Source organism: Micromesistius poutassou (assembly GCF_964030765.1).
Source record: "Micromesistius poutassou genome assembly, chromosome: 9".
Lineage (NCBI taxonomy): Eukaryota > Metazoa > Chordata > Actinopteri > Gadiformes > Gadidae > Micromesistius > Micromesistius poutassou.
The window spans coordinates 3,288,201-3,304,644 of NC_140279.1; the positions used below are offsets into that span (position 1 = coordinate 3,288,201).

Below are 16,444 nucleotides of genomic sequence, written 5' to 3' on the forward strand. Positions count from 1 at the left end.
CTTAGATAAATAGTGAAGGTATTCATTGTGTGATAGGAAAACGTTTTGTACAATGTTATAATAAAAAAATAACAATCATAATAAACTTTGTTCTGAACTATTTAAGCAATTCGAGGAAAACTAGTACACTGAGCTGGACTGAGCTGTATTAAGAGCTGTGGACTACAGATGACGCCAAACTAAACGATGCATTTCACTTTATTGACAAAACATCACAGTTGATAATGGAAATGATCAGTGGCAGAAAGCTTCCGGGAAAACCAAATAGGTGCAACAGAAAGGAAAATGTGTACCTTACACACCATTTCTGCTCCTTGTTTTTCTACCTTTTGGTTTTTAGGCCTGATCTGAAGAGTTGAGAATTGATTCAAGACAGACAAATCCAAATGCAAACCCATTCAGACTAATCTACACAGGCCTCAGTAGACCTCAGGACTAATAGAACCAGATCATTGAAACATATTGTGAAGTCTGGACACGTTCACATTTCAGACTATCACGTTTTCATTTCAGAGTATCAGGGTATTATGGCTTATAAAAAAAAACTAAAATAATAGTTTTACATAGATATTTTACGAAAGCATATACAGTCTAGGACAGTTGTACAATAAAACAACTATATATTAAATGTTATTCATACTCAAAAAACCAGAGCAGCTTATATCACGTATAGGAGCTTAGTCATCCTGAAAACATTCATTGGCATGGCAACAAAAACTAGTGAAACGAAGGAAGAGTACCAAAACTAAAATATGTACACAGCTCGTTGTCACCCCCTAGTGGTAGAAGCAGGCAGCACCTGCCCGTCTATGTAGTCATTAAGGCACTAAACATCAAAAGACCGAAGACACGTAGACATGTGTTGTGTGTATGAAAGCATAGAAGTGTGTTACTATAGCATAGAGGTCCCCCAACTTCACCAAGAAACACAATCTCAGTGATCTTTCTTAACAATACACAGGCGTTTCTGATTAGCCCAGATCATACAAACAACAGCACACAAAGTGATATCATGACACGTGACGACGCAGACTGCATTCAAGGCTTTAAACATCAAGTGGACAGCCTACCACAAAAGGGAGATATCGGATTGGATATCCCTCCCTTTCAGCCCACACTGACTTTCCATACCTACCACACGTACAGTATAGCAGAGTTTCTGTTGAGTAGAGTAGAGACTGAATTACCATCTGGGTAACAATTGTCTGTATGTAGGAACTCTTATCGAAGCATGACAGAATGGGCCAACATGTCACTCTTGACATGTACCGTATTACCAGGTGAAAATGCCCTAAATTAATTCCTACAATGTTAAAGGTTTTAAACCGCCAAAATATAAATCCAGCAATTCAAAATACAAATAATAAATGTTTTGCAAAAATGTATTCTGTTAAAATGTGTTCTCTGTTAAAAGACTGCATAATAATTGTATCCTGAGATTATGAGGGAGAAATGATAAAGGGGCCATGCTGACAGTTCATGGCTAATGTTAAAGGTGGAAAGTCTTGCATCATCTCCGTTGTATCCCTATCACTTGTGCCTTCGGAGTCAGGTTTGAAACAATGTCCATTCTGCATATTTCCATGAACCATACTCTTCTTTGATTTAGCTGCTCGTCAACTGTGTAGTGTGACCAGGCATTGGTTCTGTTGTAAAGTGGAATCCATCATTTAGAATTTCTTTGAGAGTTTTTGAGTGGTGATGTTAACGGCTTACGGCTCTGACCTCTGACCCCAAGACTCTTCTGTGTGACTCCCTGGACTGCAACGAGTGTGACCCATGCTCACTTTGCAAAGAGCTCGTCGGTCACTGAAACAGACATCGGACATCAGTCGGCAAGCGGTCGCATGCCTGTGATTGGTCAGACTTGTGGGGTTCCCCCAAACAGAGGTAGGCTCGCTTAAAGACAGCATGCTGAGAGGCTGTGGGCAACTCAAATTGTCAACAGTTGGTAACGCTACTAAGTCAGGAGAGAGAGTAGAACGTGGGAGCCATGACGCTCTGTTATCCTGGGACGTCCATTACGGGGAAAAGGATGGAGTGGGGTCCCCTCTGTCCGACTCCTTACCGTGGTCCGCGTCTTACTTTAGCTCCTGAGAAGGTTGACCTCTGGATCCTAGAAGAAGCAAGAACAAATCATTTGATAGCCCATTTAATAATGTGACACTTCATCACTTCATAATCATTGTTTATGTGTCAATGACATGCTAAACATTTTCATTCCATTAAACAGTTTTATGAATCCAACCTCTAACACGGCCTCACACCAGGTGCCTACCGCTCAACGCAGGGCTCTCCCTCCGGGCCACCCGGGGGCCCAGGGTGGGCCGGGTCACTGTTTCCTGCGGACCACCTGCTGGAGGTGCAGCTCGCTCTCCGCAGCCACAATGGGAAGCTCATACTTCAAATGGTACGAGATCAGGTGGCTGATGCTCTCGAATAACATGTCTTTGGTCCGGACCTGCACGGAGGCGGAGCACAGGAAGACATCAGGCGACCGGAGATGGGACCTTGTTGTTGTTGTTGTTTTTGTTGTGGTTGTTGGACTGGAAATGACTGAAAGATTTCGATTTGGAACCACGGTCTCCATTGCTGTTGCTTCATTGTATACCACTCTCACAGAGTGTTATTATTTGCTGAATCAATTACTTAAATGATATCTGTCATAATAATTACAAAGCATTATTATTTCTAAAGAAACGTTTTGTAATTACCCGTCAATGCAGGTTTAGTTAAATAGGACAGATCAAAAACAAATGTCATTCAGAGTGCTTGACATAGGCAGGCAACGCATAATAATATTTGTAATAATAAATGTCAATACTTGAATCAATCATTCATTTGTCCATGGTTCCATTCAAGGTAAAAATAGTTTTTTTAATATTATTATTATTATTATAAATATATATATTCATATTTGTAAATTAATAATTATTAAATCATATTATGGATTGGCCCTTATATGAAGCAACCCTGACCCGTGGCCTTTGCCGATTGGCGGAGCCGTTCCTTCCCTCCCACGCGGAGCAGCACTCACCACGCCCTCGGGGTCCACCAGCAGCAGGTGCTTGGGCAGCCCGCAGTGCATGCCCGTCAGGACGTACTGGCCCGGGTTGGTGGTGCTCTCCCGGACCAGGAAGTCCCCGTCCCTCATCAGGACCTTCTCGGCGTCCCGCCGGCTCATGCGCCCGTGGTACCAGGACTCCCTGCGCAGCTGCTCCTCCGTGGGGGCCACGGGGGCCCGGCGCCGCGGCGGGCTGGGCCACTGGTCCTCTAGGACCACCACGCCCACTCCTCCTCCTCCTCCTGCTGCTGCTGCTGCTGCTGCACCTCCGCTGGCCTCGTGGAGCTTCAGGGCGTCTTCGAAGGGTCCTGTCGTCGACCGTCCGCAACAGAGAGAGGGGTTACCTTCAGTGGACCGGACCTCCTACGCGATGGATCACTGGGAACCAGTGTTAACCGCAGTAGAATCCCTGTTGGCTTTCATTCTTACAAGCTTACAAGCTTGTTTCAGTTTCTTTCTAATGAGGAGGTGAAACATGTTAGGAATATAGAGAGAACGTTCTTCCTGTTTGGAAGGGATTCCGCACGTTTACATTCACATGTAGGGCATTTAGCAGACGCTTTTATCCAAAGCGACTGACATACATTTGTCAGAAGAAAGAGAAACAATATATTGCTGTCAGTGCCAAGCACTAGCTTCCTTGTATCGAACGATGATATATGAAGTTCATATTGTCTTTAACACTTAATATCATTAACGGAATTGTTTTTAATTCTCATTTAAAGTGTACAGATTTCATAATAGGCTTTGGTTAAACTGCTAATACACGAGCTGTGATTGTATCTCAAGGCGTCTAAAACGGGTCACACGAGAACAGGACTTACGCATGTCAAATATGTCTTTCTGGGGACTGTCTGGGCCCTTGTGTCCGTTGGGCCCCTGGGCGAGGGAGTCCATGCAGTCCAGAGTCTGAGTGTTAACGTACAGGTGCTCCTCATAGTCCCTGCTGCCGGACGACTGGCCGTCTGCACACAGGTAACCGTCTGATGTGGTACGAGAAAGCACAGAAGACATTGTATTTGAGTCCAGTCTTTCATGGTACACTGCATATTGGTGTGTGCATGTTAGTTATCGTTGGGCTGCTTTAGTGCCACACTGTGTAACTGCATGACCAAAGGGATACATAGTATGGAAAGCGATTGGTCGTGAAAGCTTTGCTTTTCTGGCTCCCTCTGAAATGGCTCATTTTCCGCTGAAGAATGGTGGAATTTGTATACAGTGACAGTGGTTTCACGACAAAAACAAAAGGATTCTGACTTACTCCCGGAATTAAATGATAAATTAACGATTTATTGCAATATGTTGTTAGTGGCTGCGATACCTCAGTACGGCCACCAGGGGTCTTACCCGAGCTATTGCTGGCTTCTGTGTCCCAGTGCAGCTCATAGCACAGCTGTCCTGCAGAAAAGGACCCTGGGTCTCTCCTCCCGGATGAGCACAGCTACAAACCAATAAACAAACAACACAGACCATGATGCATATTTAAACCTTGTGCAAAGTGCACAAGGTGCAAAGTTCCCCACCTAACGTTTCTGAAGCACTGCTTCCTTGAACCAAAGACACTCGTATTATGTTTTGTGTGCTGCAGTGAGCATTGGGAGGTCTCTCCTTATCCATCCAACAACACACAGGTCTGGTCTGCTGCTGTAATCATATCTTTATCTCTCAATTACGGCTGGGTCCCATCATTCAGGATCATTCAGGACCAGCCCGGGCCTTTTAGAGCCAGAGTGTACGGTAATATGCTTGTCGATAGCCATGTTAACATTACAGGGAGAGGAAGCATGAAATGTCATTAGTTACCTTAGATGTTTTAACATTCACATCCCGTTGCTGGGTGGGACTGTCTGACCGGTAATGCTGAATTAGACTAAATGTACACATATTCCGCATCATTTGGTAGCCTCTCACATTATGCATTGCTGGAAACCCTCAGCAACATGCAGATAGCATCAGTTGTAGCTATGCATGGGATACGTATTGCCAAATATGCAGTCTTTCTAAAGACTTGATTCACAAATAAAAAGAAGACGGTCATTTGAATTTGATAAGAGTGTTATTCTAAATATATACAGTATATTTGTGGAGTGTATTTAATAATCTATTATTTCTACAAATTCAAACCTAGTCTTTGATTCCGCTTTCTTTTTTGCTACCATTATTAGACACCTACCCACCCTCCTCCACTGGTAGTGGATGAGGTGTCATACCCCCCCCTCCCCCTCACAGACACACACACTCGCGTAAAACGCTTGGGTAGCTTGAAAAATGATGATGCTCTATAAATGCAATGAATTATCATAATTATTATTGCTGCACCACCCTCCCTGTAATACCCCGCTTCTGTGCTCCTTCTCAGGGTATCATCCCCTCTGAGGTCTCCTCCCTCGCCCTTCGTAGGGCTCAGGGGCTCAGGGTTCATCCTGTTGTTGAGACTGTGATCAAGGCTCGCTACCCCAAATACATTGTACTTGACTTGAGCTTATACCTGATTGGCTGCCTTGCTCTGGGGCTGGGTGTGGATGTGCCCAATCAGAGAGGTGCTGGGCCGGAGCCGGGAGTCCACCACGCCCCCCAGAGGAGGCTCCTTCCCGGGGATGCTGTTGTAGTAGTCGTGCTCCGAGGACTCGTCCTCCTCTCCCCAGGAGGGGTCCTCCAGCCGGTGGCTCCTGGTGAACCCGAGAACCCGGAGACAAGACTCAAGGTCAAGGTCAAAAGACAAGGCGGACACAACGACGGCGACGGTGGAAAAAGTGATTGCCGCGTTAAACCCTGCACTGCACTGTCTCTACGTCGCTATGCTACTGTCGTCACGTTTAAAAACGGCGCCATGAAACTTTTCTATGTAAATGTACTCCATGAAGAGAAGTTTGAAATAGGTTGAGTTCCTCAAGAATAATGCACGCCTATCCACAAGGGAATTATTTTATTATAAAATGTTACGTTTATATATATAAGTAAGTTGATATATATATATATAAGTAAGTAATATATAATATATATATTTAAGTCCTATAATAGATTAAATAGCAGTAATGTTGCAAACAAAACGGTGGTCTGAGGTCTGGGATGCTGTCCCCTCACATGTAATACACACGCTGTGGTCTGTACATACATCAACACACTCTGAGGTTATGGTTGGGGCCAGTGCAGTTGAAACCCGATACAAGCGGACTAAACAAGGGGAGGAGCCACAGGCTGCAGGATAAAAACTTGTCTAATATTTATAACAATCAGATTGAAAGATGGATTTTGTGACAGTCGGAGATGAGGGTTCAGGTTTCCCTCACATGGGCAGCAGAGAAATCAGAGAGGTTTGTATCAGGTTTGTATCGGTGAACGAAAATGCAACTCTGCAATTTTATTCAACTCAGCAAAACTTTCCATGGTCTGTGAACCTACGGACAAATCCTATGAAGTATGATGGGATATTACGATCGATGAATTCCTCCGTAACAGTAACTTTATCCTTAAGAAGACCAGGAGCATGCGAATCTGGTGGTAATATTCAAGAGAAAGTGCCTGCGCCTCAAAATATAGGAGAGATAGAAGAATAAAGTGCTTAACATGGATGATAATGGAGGAACTGTGTGGAATTCAACCCATCATATCCACAAAAGACATGGCTGTGGATGGGAGGGCGTTCTCACCTCTCCATCGAGGGGGCCATGGTTTTGGGGGGGCTGTGCAGGTACTGTTTGAACTGAAGCTCGAAGGCCTGTCCGATGGTACTGATAACACTCTGGGCTAAACCATCGGAGCACTCCAGGATGTGACACGCTGGGAGAGAGAGAGAGAGAGAGAGAGAGAGAGAAAGGGGTGGGGGGGGGGGGAGAGACAGTGGGGTCAGTGGGTTTGAATACTAAAGTCTTACTAGTCGGCTGTGATATTCAGAATAACAGTCATGTGGCTTTTACTTACATTATTTATTATCTTTTATATTTAAGGTTTGGACACTTTTTCTAACGAATGATCTCAAATGTTTTTGACTTGATTTTCTATAAAAAAAAGAAAATACTAGAAATGCTTAAAGAAATAGGTGACACGTACAAATTCACGTACACGTACAAACGTACAAATTCACACACCAAACTCAAAAACAACTTACATCAGAATACATAAAAAATTGAAGAATTTCCAAAAGAAATCTGGAAACATAACAAGAATCCAGTGACAGTGAGTCACACACGACCCGCGCTGGGGTAACATGTGACATTGTGTCACCACGGCCCTGAGCTGGTGTCAAACTAACTAAACAAACTAAAAACAACTGTCTGTGGGCGGCTGTTGAGCAACAAGAGAATGTTCCAGATACCTCGCTGATTGACCGGATCTTTGGCCACGTACGCAACATAGTCCGGTGTGTCCTGCAAACGCAAGAAAAGGAAACGGAAATGCTCCATGAGCGGGGCCATTCAGAGCACTGTAATCACGTTAGAGCTCTCATTGATTCCTGGGTCATGAGGTTCGGTCGCAGGTCACCGTGGTTCAGACCAGCGCCATCTGCCAGAGAGGCCCGGTCATAAAGGAGACAACAAGACAGAAGGGAGCGACCGCCAAACTCACCGTGTCTCCGCCAGAGGCAAAGGAGATGGACTGCATAGGATGGTGTGCTATCACCTGGAAACCAACGCATGGTAGAACATAGAAAGGCCATTCGGTTAAAAAAGGATTCCCTCCAGGGGAGATTCAAGTCAGGTGGTTTTGCACACAACAAGAATGGAATATAATCACAGTACAGTTAATAATGAGAACTGTTTTGGCTGCAATGATAAATGCCCCCAGAACAGGAAACCCTTAATAGAGAATGTTATTCGGTCTTTATCATCCGAAACTGTGGAGTCTGACCTGTCGTGTGGTGGGGATGAGCAGACTGAGGCCTTCTATGGAGATGTTGACAGCGATGCTCATGCCTGCAAAGCGCAGGTTACTCTTCCCCATGATGGACAGAAGAGCTTTGTTCAGCGACTGCGTCACAAACAGTACAGATCAACATGAGAGATCTGCTTTTTCAGCCAAATACACAATAGAAATTTTCAAAACGTTGCGAGAATTCATAGAAATGATCAAACAGAATGTAAGCACACAACGACAATTGTATTTTATTTTGTTTATAAAATCATCCCAAATTGTTAGCAAATTTGCTAAGGCCATTGGATTCAATCATTTGTTTTAGAGTTTTTAGTTGATTGAACACCGTATCCTTCTGCCATTCTATTCCCATATGCTGTTTGATCTGCACATGCCCAGAAGAGCTACCCTTTAGGACTGACCTTCTTCCTCCACGCCCCCTTACCGCCAGGCACAGCGTCGCACAGCCTGTTGATGGCTTCCCTGGTGGGGGGAGAAAGGTCAAAGGTTAGATAAACACCACAGAAACCCAACATGCTGATCAGGAAGTCACGCACATCCATGTGGGCGGTCCATGGACGGGCAAGCAGAGCTGACCAATGGCATCGGAGGGCGTTAAAAGTTCAAAGTGTGTCAATGTTTACAAATGACGACGCGTATCGCGCCATCGATCCTTCGGTTGAGACAATGTGTAACGAATAGTTAAACACCCCTCCTGCACAGCATCAGGGCAGACGTAGACTTGTTTTCAAACAGCGATTTGAAGAGCGATTCCGAGCGCTCAGGGCCATCGCATGTAGGATAAACATGTTGCATAAGCTAGGAAGGAACAGTGGGTCTCTGTTCCATCGCTGCATGCGAGGGTCATAGATCCCAGATCCAGCGGAGCTCAAAGGGAATGTTTTTCAAGAAGTCAACCCTCAAAGAGACCACACTGGGTTTTTGGTACAGCCAACGATCAATGAGTCGATTTTGGAAAAGTAAAGACCTATTTCCTCGATAAAACCATTCTCGTCGAATGCATCAGTCTAGTTCTGTTGCTTATGATGTTAACCTTCTGTTCTTTTATTGACATTTGTTGGGGCACTGAGCACTGCTTAACCCCACAGTAATAGCGAGTCCAGGAGTCCAGCTGTTGGATATTTTTGTTCAATCTGTGGGATTTGGACTCTTGGGAATAGCTGCATAATAACACCCATTGGGTTCGGAGCTCTGCGGATCTGGCAGGGATCAGCAGTAAACTGTGGAGCCCTCAGGACTCAAGTTTTTTGTCCTTCCATTGTAGGGGGGGGGGGGGGGGCACAAGAGACTTGTCAAATTCGCAAACCATGCCCCTATCAAATGGCTCGTGAATATTTAAGAAGCAGTCCCAGGCCCCGTCTCAATTAAAGGTCTTCACTGGGATTTAGTTTTGTTTAACACCACAGTGGATGACTCAGTGGGAGCAGACGATGCATTGTTGCTGTTTAACTTTGCTAACCTGTATCCTAGCTTCGGCCCTGGAATCCAAACGCTAACTTGCATGACTTCTCTTTGCCTTGATGAGCAGAAGGCAGATGCTCCAGAACGGCAGAATGGCTTACCGGTGGAGTTTAAGGAAAACACTGCTTATTTCATACATGATACGTGAAAGGTCAGGTATCCTGCTGAAGGAGGCCTACAAATAGACTGCATACTATGGGGCTCAAATCCAGAATCTTTCAGCTGGGGGTAAAACAGCTCGACTAGACACTACATTGCACTGCTAGTTGAGATTGATTCTTACAATCACATGCCGATATTCTTGGTAAAATTAGCTCTAAAAATGTACTTTCACCAAAGTCTTTTCCCGGAGATATTTTACGAGCATATCATGAACACAGAGGAACAGTTTTCCTGAAATTCAGAGTTGCTGGCGTGGTGCCCTCAACGTCAGAAGGACTGGTATCGTGTGATCTCCGGACCAACAGGCAGAGGCTCGCTGTGAAGAACTGGAGGGGAGAGAAATTAACCCCAAAATAACCCGATTTCTGGAGAGCCATGATGATCTCCAACCCATGCACATAAAAGACGTCTTCTCGATATCCTGGCATATTGACACAATACAAATAGTAAGAATCCTCTCTCTCTCTCTCTCTCTCTCTCTCTCTCTCTCTCTCGTGTTGTCTTGTTGTTTTGAAGAGCCGTCTGTGAGTCACACCAGACATTACCGCCAGCATGCGTTCCTAAGGACCACACCGAGGCCCTCTGCTGTCATTAGCCCGACATCATCAATAATAGATCTCCATCTCCCCACCTCTGCTGCCTCCACCCCACCCCACCCCACCCCTTCATCCACTTAAGTCTTTGGGGGCACATGGGCTCAGATTACCACCAATCGATGAGAGAGAGAGCAGAGAAAGAGACAGACCAGTGTGAGGGAGGGAGGAAATGTGGACAGAGATAGATGAGCTTGGACAGCATTCCCAAAAAGGCCCGGGGATGGCAGGGTATCCGCCCTTTCATAACAATAACATCACGTGGAGTGTAGAAATATACTCTGAATACAGGAAGATAGTCATTTGTGATTGTGCACAATCATACATACACTAGAATACATTAGTGTATGGCTGAGAGTCGATCTGATTTAGGAAAGTTGGTGACATTTGAATCCACAAATCCATTTACCATACAAACAAAGAAATATAGAAATATCCCCTGTGATGCATTCAGTAACCTTTCCCAAAGAATTTCAGACACAAAGTTAAAATGCCGTCGGAGCAGGCATGGTGGCTTGGTCTCACCTCAGACCTGGCCCACACAATTGTCTGAAAGGCTAAAACCCCTTCTCCTAAATGAACTATTCTCTGGTGGGGATGTGGGATAACAAAATCCATTTGGCTTGCAGATTGGCCGCTGAAACGGTGCTTCATCTCATCTCATATCGGATCACATGCTGCTGATTCAGCACTATGGCCTGAGAGAGAGAGAGGGCTGTAGCCATGCAGCTTACCTCGTCACCTGAGTCCGGGTGTTGAAGTCCAGCGAGCGCATCGATTTCAGCACCTCGATGCAGCCCATGTACTGCTCAGAGGAGCCGTCATGAAACACACAACAGAACGCTCCGTCAGTATGGGTGGAACAGGGTTACATAACGCATGTCACGCAGATCTCTTATTAACAATGTCGTCACCGTTTCTTTTCACTGTAAAATGATTGGCTTCGCCTCAGAAGACGGTACTGGCTGCAAATACATTTGATCGAATTCATGTTTTATATATATTTTTTACATTTATATATAAATGTTTGGTTCAGCCTTGTATTGTTGCAGTGCATTCTACCTTGACCGTTTACTTGGTTTCAGTGCCAGGAATTGTGTTATTTTGTAACTCTACACCACAGGCACACACATCCACAGGCTGGCTTAAAGATTTTGTGGATAAGCCAGAAGACAATGAAGATTTATGGCAGTCGCATAGTCAATTACCAAGGTAGCAATATGCTCAGCATACCATATGCTCAGTGTAGTGCTTAGAACTCAGATTTCAAGTATCTTAGACGATATGGGCGTGTCACTGGCTGCCTGGAGTCTGGCTTAAAAAAAAAAGTATTACTTATCCTTTTCTGAATTTCTGATCTATAAGTTACCAACCAATGGCCTTGTCTCCAAAAAGACCCAGTGATGGGTCGTAAAAGTGATATGTGAGCACATTATATACACATTTTATATTATAGCTTGAAATGTCAGCAATTTTGGGTGTACTCCAGTGAACAGGAGGGGGTTGGGCTTGTGCTCTAGTGGCAAACAGGTCGGGTGCTAATGGTGCCTTGACTTGATTACCCGCGCTAAGAGCTAAGAACAAACTGTGACTTCCCAGGTCCCTGAGGGGTGGGGTTTTAGTGTGTGTGTGTGTGTGTGTGTGTGTGTGTGTGTGTGTGTGTGTGTTTAGGGGGGAGGTAAACCATTCTCCACCTTTTTCAACTAATTGGATAGTAGGTAGCAGCTGACTGAGAGAAAAAACCTAAACCATTTGCCATATTTTCCCTTACAAAGCGTAACAATAACATTGTATACATACTACTATACAAAAATACTTAGATTGTATATGGCCAGGACACCAAAATGTAAGTAAGTGTTCAAATGTTGTCAGTTTGTCAGTCAAATGTCAGTTTAGTGTTACTGTTCCTACCTCAGTGTAACAACATCCACAGTTCTATTGATGATGTTTGACGTTCACTAAGTAGCCTTCTGTGGGTTTACCTTGAACAATTCAGTGCTATACCAAGAGCGAACTCGATACCCATCTTATACACAGTAGAAGTTTCAAAGATCATTAAGGACTTGTGGAGCAGAGTATAGACCGCTTGGAAAGTTGCTACAAAAGTTAATACAAAGTTAATACAAACACACGCACACAGTGTGTGCGCGCGTGGGTGTGTGTGTGTGTGGGCAACCCATTGGTCTGAGAGCTTAATGAGACTTTTAACCAGATTATGGGACAGGAGGAAGTCTTCAATCAGGGAGTTCCTCTCGATCCGTCTCCTTCTCTGTCAATTGTCTCGCTCTCCCTCCCTCTCCCTCCCTCTCTCTGCCTCTCTCTCTCTCTCTCTCTCCTCCCCCTTTTGGTGACCCTCAAAGAAACCATATAATTTCCCATGAACCCTCTTTCAGGAAATTCAAGGATTCATTCCCATTAGCTTGTGTAGCCCTGCACTTATTACTGCCGGAAAAGGAAACGTCTTGTTCCGCAAAGTTTGTTATCTAATATCTCAGTCAGTCAGAGAGCCTCTCTGTATGTCTCTCCTAAGACTCAAGGCCGGCGCTAGAGTCAGGCCCACTGGGCCCGGCAGTGCACTCCTCCCAGCTTTCTAAGTGGGTGGACTGATTGAATAATGAATGGGTGGATTTGATAATTGTAAAGGAAGTACTGCAGCATCCAAAACTTTAGCCTGGATTGTGAGCCATGTGCATGTAGTGTTGCAGTGTAGGTGATGGTGATACCCTTGGGGTTATGGAATCTCCTACCCACGGATGGCTGGTTAGGAGAGGTGTGTGTGTGTGTGTGTGTGTGTGTGTGTGTGTGTGTGTGTGTGTGTGTGTGTGTGTGTGTGTGGAGGGGAAATGTGATGCCGCAACGGTTGGCAGATGCGGTGCAGACATTAATGGGTGGTGGAACTGCATGGCTATAAAAGAGAGAGAGAGAGAGAGAGAGAGAGAGAGAGAGAGAGAGAGAGAGAGAGAGAGAGAGAGAGAGAGAGAGAGAGAGCTAAGCTACAGGGCAGACATTAGCTGTCCCACGACTCCCACCTCACCTCCCAGTAGAGGGGTGGGTCTGTGTGGGAGAGAGAGAGAGCTAGAGAGTGATATGGAGCGCAAGAGATTTAACGGGAAAATAAATGGGGAGAGAGAGAGAGACAGAGAGAGAAAGCGAGAGAGAGAGAGAGAGAGAGAGAGAGAGAGAGAGAGAGAGAGAGAGAGAGAGAGAGAGAGAGAGAGAGAGAGAGAAAGCAAGAGTGAGAGAGAAAGCAAGAGTGAGAGAGAAAAAGAGAGAGAGTGTTGGCTAAAGAAAAGGGCATAGCACAGCAGAAACCCAATCACTTGACATGCATGCATTCATCAAGTGCTCCTCCCTGTGCGGCTGTGTTGCTGTGATACACGTCAGGCTTTGTGTTAACATTATTATAATTTCTATAAACTGTAGCTACTTGCAGGTGTTTGCAATGCAGTATATAACTACAACCTGTAGCTATTAGAAGAGCATACTTTAATATCTATATTTGATTTGATTTACATTTATACGTCCAATCAAACGTTCACCAACACAAGACCTCTTCAGGGTGAACTCTCTAGGAGCGGCCAATGCTAACCTAAGCTAGCACCCCTCACGGGGCTAAGAAGAGGGTTTTCCCCCTCAGTGCGGACGTACTAACGTACTAACCCAGCCCCTCTCACGTACCCGGGGAGCCAACCCCTATCTTCCACATCACATGATGCAAATCACTGTGATTAAATGTAATTGAATATGGGAATGAATGGTGCCTGTGTAATACCATTAAGGGAGTATGCTGGACCCTACAGTCGGTTAATCAGGAGCCATGTCGCTGGGACGGGGGACGGGGGGACGGGGGGGGGGGGGCTCGGGAGGAGACGTGGGGGAACTAAGGGGAGATCACGGACAGTGACGTCAAGACATCTGCTTGGGATGCTAACCCTTTGTGAGCAAACATTGCTAACCATTGCTCAAAAAAAACATACAGATATCGAATTGGTCACAGAAATAATACTATATAATAATACTATATAAATATATAAATATATATATAAATATATATATAATAATACTATATAAATAATACTAATAATAATAATAATACAGTTTACAACATTAAATAATTGTATAATCTCTGTGGCAAGAGAGTGGGGGTATGTTCTCCTATTCTGTGACTGCAAGCAGGACATCAAACTTTAATATAAATGAAAGTGATCACAAAATATAGTGTCAAGAATTACAATTTAAAAAGCACAAAGATGAAATCTGCTAAATAATAATCAATCAAATGATAAAGCTAGTATCCTATCCATTTGAAACCAGAATGTAAACAAGCTAGCAGCCCCACACAATTGCACACCAACGCTCACACGCAAATCCAATTCAAATGTTTGATAGAGATTAGATCGATACGTAAACAACTACTAACAGCAATCAAAGCCTAGACATACAGAACAGGTATTGTTTGCAACTATGGATTCCTATATAACCAGTGGTCAACAATATTATACAAATGACCATTATGGCCCTAGGTGTAAGCATGCATTCTATTTATCCAGCCTACACACTATGCTGACGCAGCCTCCCCAACAGGCTGCTCCTTGCTTTCCATCCAGATTACATTATGTATTCCTCGGGCCTGCCACATGGGCTGCATAACAAACCCGCCTGACACACCACTTGTCCTTTTGCTTTTCACCTTGATAGAGAATCGAAGGGAGTGATCAATAGTGTGTACTCCACCGATACCCTTGAGGTGTGCTGTGCAGCCACACTAGCTCCACGTCGGTGCGATGTGTGGAGCGGTTCAGGGGATGAGTAGAAAGACAAAAGGCTGACTCGGTAGACTTGTTGTTGTGACTTGGAAACTAGTCAAGTCAGTCAATACTTTTTGAAATCATAAGAGTAGAGTAGAAAGACAAAAATGCTGACTCGGTAGACTTGTTGTTGTGACTTTAAAAATAGTAAAGTAAACTAGTCAAGTAAATAAATACTTTTTCAAATCACAAGCAATCAATTCCTCTGCCTATATGGCTACACGCATACATGCATTAACATAAGGCATCCAAATGAGACACGGTACACTGTACAGCAGGGGGGCTCATAAGCATGTGTTTGACTGTGACACAGTACACTGTAAAGCAGGACGGCTGGCAGGCGTGTGTGTTTGACTCACTCTGACGATATAGGACGCCCCGGGTCCAGTTATCTTCTTGTCGGGGTGCAGCCAGCCCTGCGACGGCTTATGGAGGAAGCCTGCCTTCTGGCTAAAATCCTCCCCCTCCAGCCACATGCCCTCCACCCGGGTGCGGCGGCTCATGCCTGCCCTGGAGCCGCCGCCGCCGCCGCCGGGGCTCCCCGTGGTCTCCGCCGCGGGGCCGAAGCCGTGGCCCCCCAGGATGGCCGCGCTGCCGGCGGATCTCTGGCCCCTGAAGGCCTGCAGGGAACAGGGGGTGACGCACACCGGGTCGCAGGAGTTAAGCACCGCGGCCAGGCTGGCCACGGGGCCTCTGGCCGGGGCCACGCTGCTGGGGCCGTGCGCAGAGGAGGTGGAGGAGGAGGAGGAGGAGGGGCCCTGCGAGGAAGCCTTCGCTGAGTCCTTGCTGGAGCCGGAGCTGGAGTTGGAGGGGCTGCGGCTCAGCAGGGAGTTGGAGAACTTCCACTGGGGCATCCTGGGGATGAGCATGCAGAAGGTGGTGGTGGAGTCCTGCTCGCCGTCCAGGCAGGGCGAGTCGGCCAGGGCCGCGGCCCCGGCGGAGGAGGAGGAGGAGGACCTGGGGTCCAGAGTGGGGAGGGGGGGCAGAGGCAAGCTGGGGGTGGAGGAAGGGACCACCGGCGTGGCCGCCACTTTGCCGCTCATGGCCAAGCTCTGCATCAGGTCGTCGGCGGAGGTCACAGAGTCGTTGCGGAAGCGGTCATACTTTGGCTTCAGCAGCATGCCCGGAGAAGCCGCCTTGGAGCAGGGGCCGGGGGGGCCGGGCAGGTGGGGCGGCTAACTGATGAAGGGATGAAGGGCAGAGTTGCAATTGAAGAAGAAGAAGAAGAAGAAGAAGAAGAAGAAGAAATCTGCAAGGGGAGAAAAAAACAACTCCAGGGGAGAGTCCTGCAGCTGCCTCAATGTTGACCACTAGCACGGTCTCTCACCCACACACCCACACACCCACACACACACACACACACACACAGGCGCGCGCACGCACACACATGCTTCCCACTCTCATGCTGCTGCTCCTCTCTCCGCATCCAAGACGAGTCTCCTAGCGTGCGGCGCATTGGGCTGACTCGCTCGTGTGCTCCTCCA

The 16,444-nt window shown here is 46.0% G+C and overlaps 1 protein-coding gene across 1 annotated transcript; it reads right to left on the minus strand.

Annotated features, from left to right (window-relative positions):
* Window positions 1-180: 180 nt before the first annotated feature.
* On the minus strand, window positions 181-16,444 carry shc2 (SHC (Src homology 2 domain containing) transforming protein 2). The gene is made up of 13 exons (XM_084472620.1): window positions 15,320-16,444; window positions 10,887-10,957; window positions 8,338-8,398; window positions 7,913-8,032; window positions 7,631-7,684; window positions 7,380-7,431; window positions 6,715-6,844; window positions 5,553-5,733; window positions 4,412-4,505; window positions 3,889-4,047; window positions 3,038-3,372; window positions 2,279-2,461; window positions 181-2,116 (listed from the first exon to the last, which is right to left on the minus strand). Exons 1-12 carry the CDS (start codon window positions 16,079-16,081, stop codon window positions 2,333-2,335), a joined length of 2,148 nt encoding a protein of 715 aa, XP_084328746.1. The 5' UTR covers window positions 16,082-16,444; the 3' UTR covers window positions 181-2,116; window positions 2,279-2,332.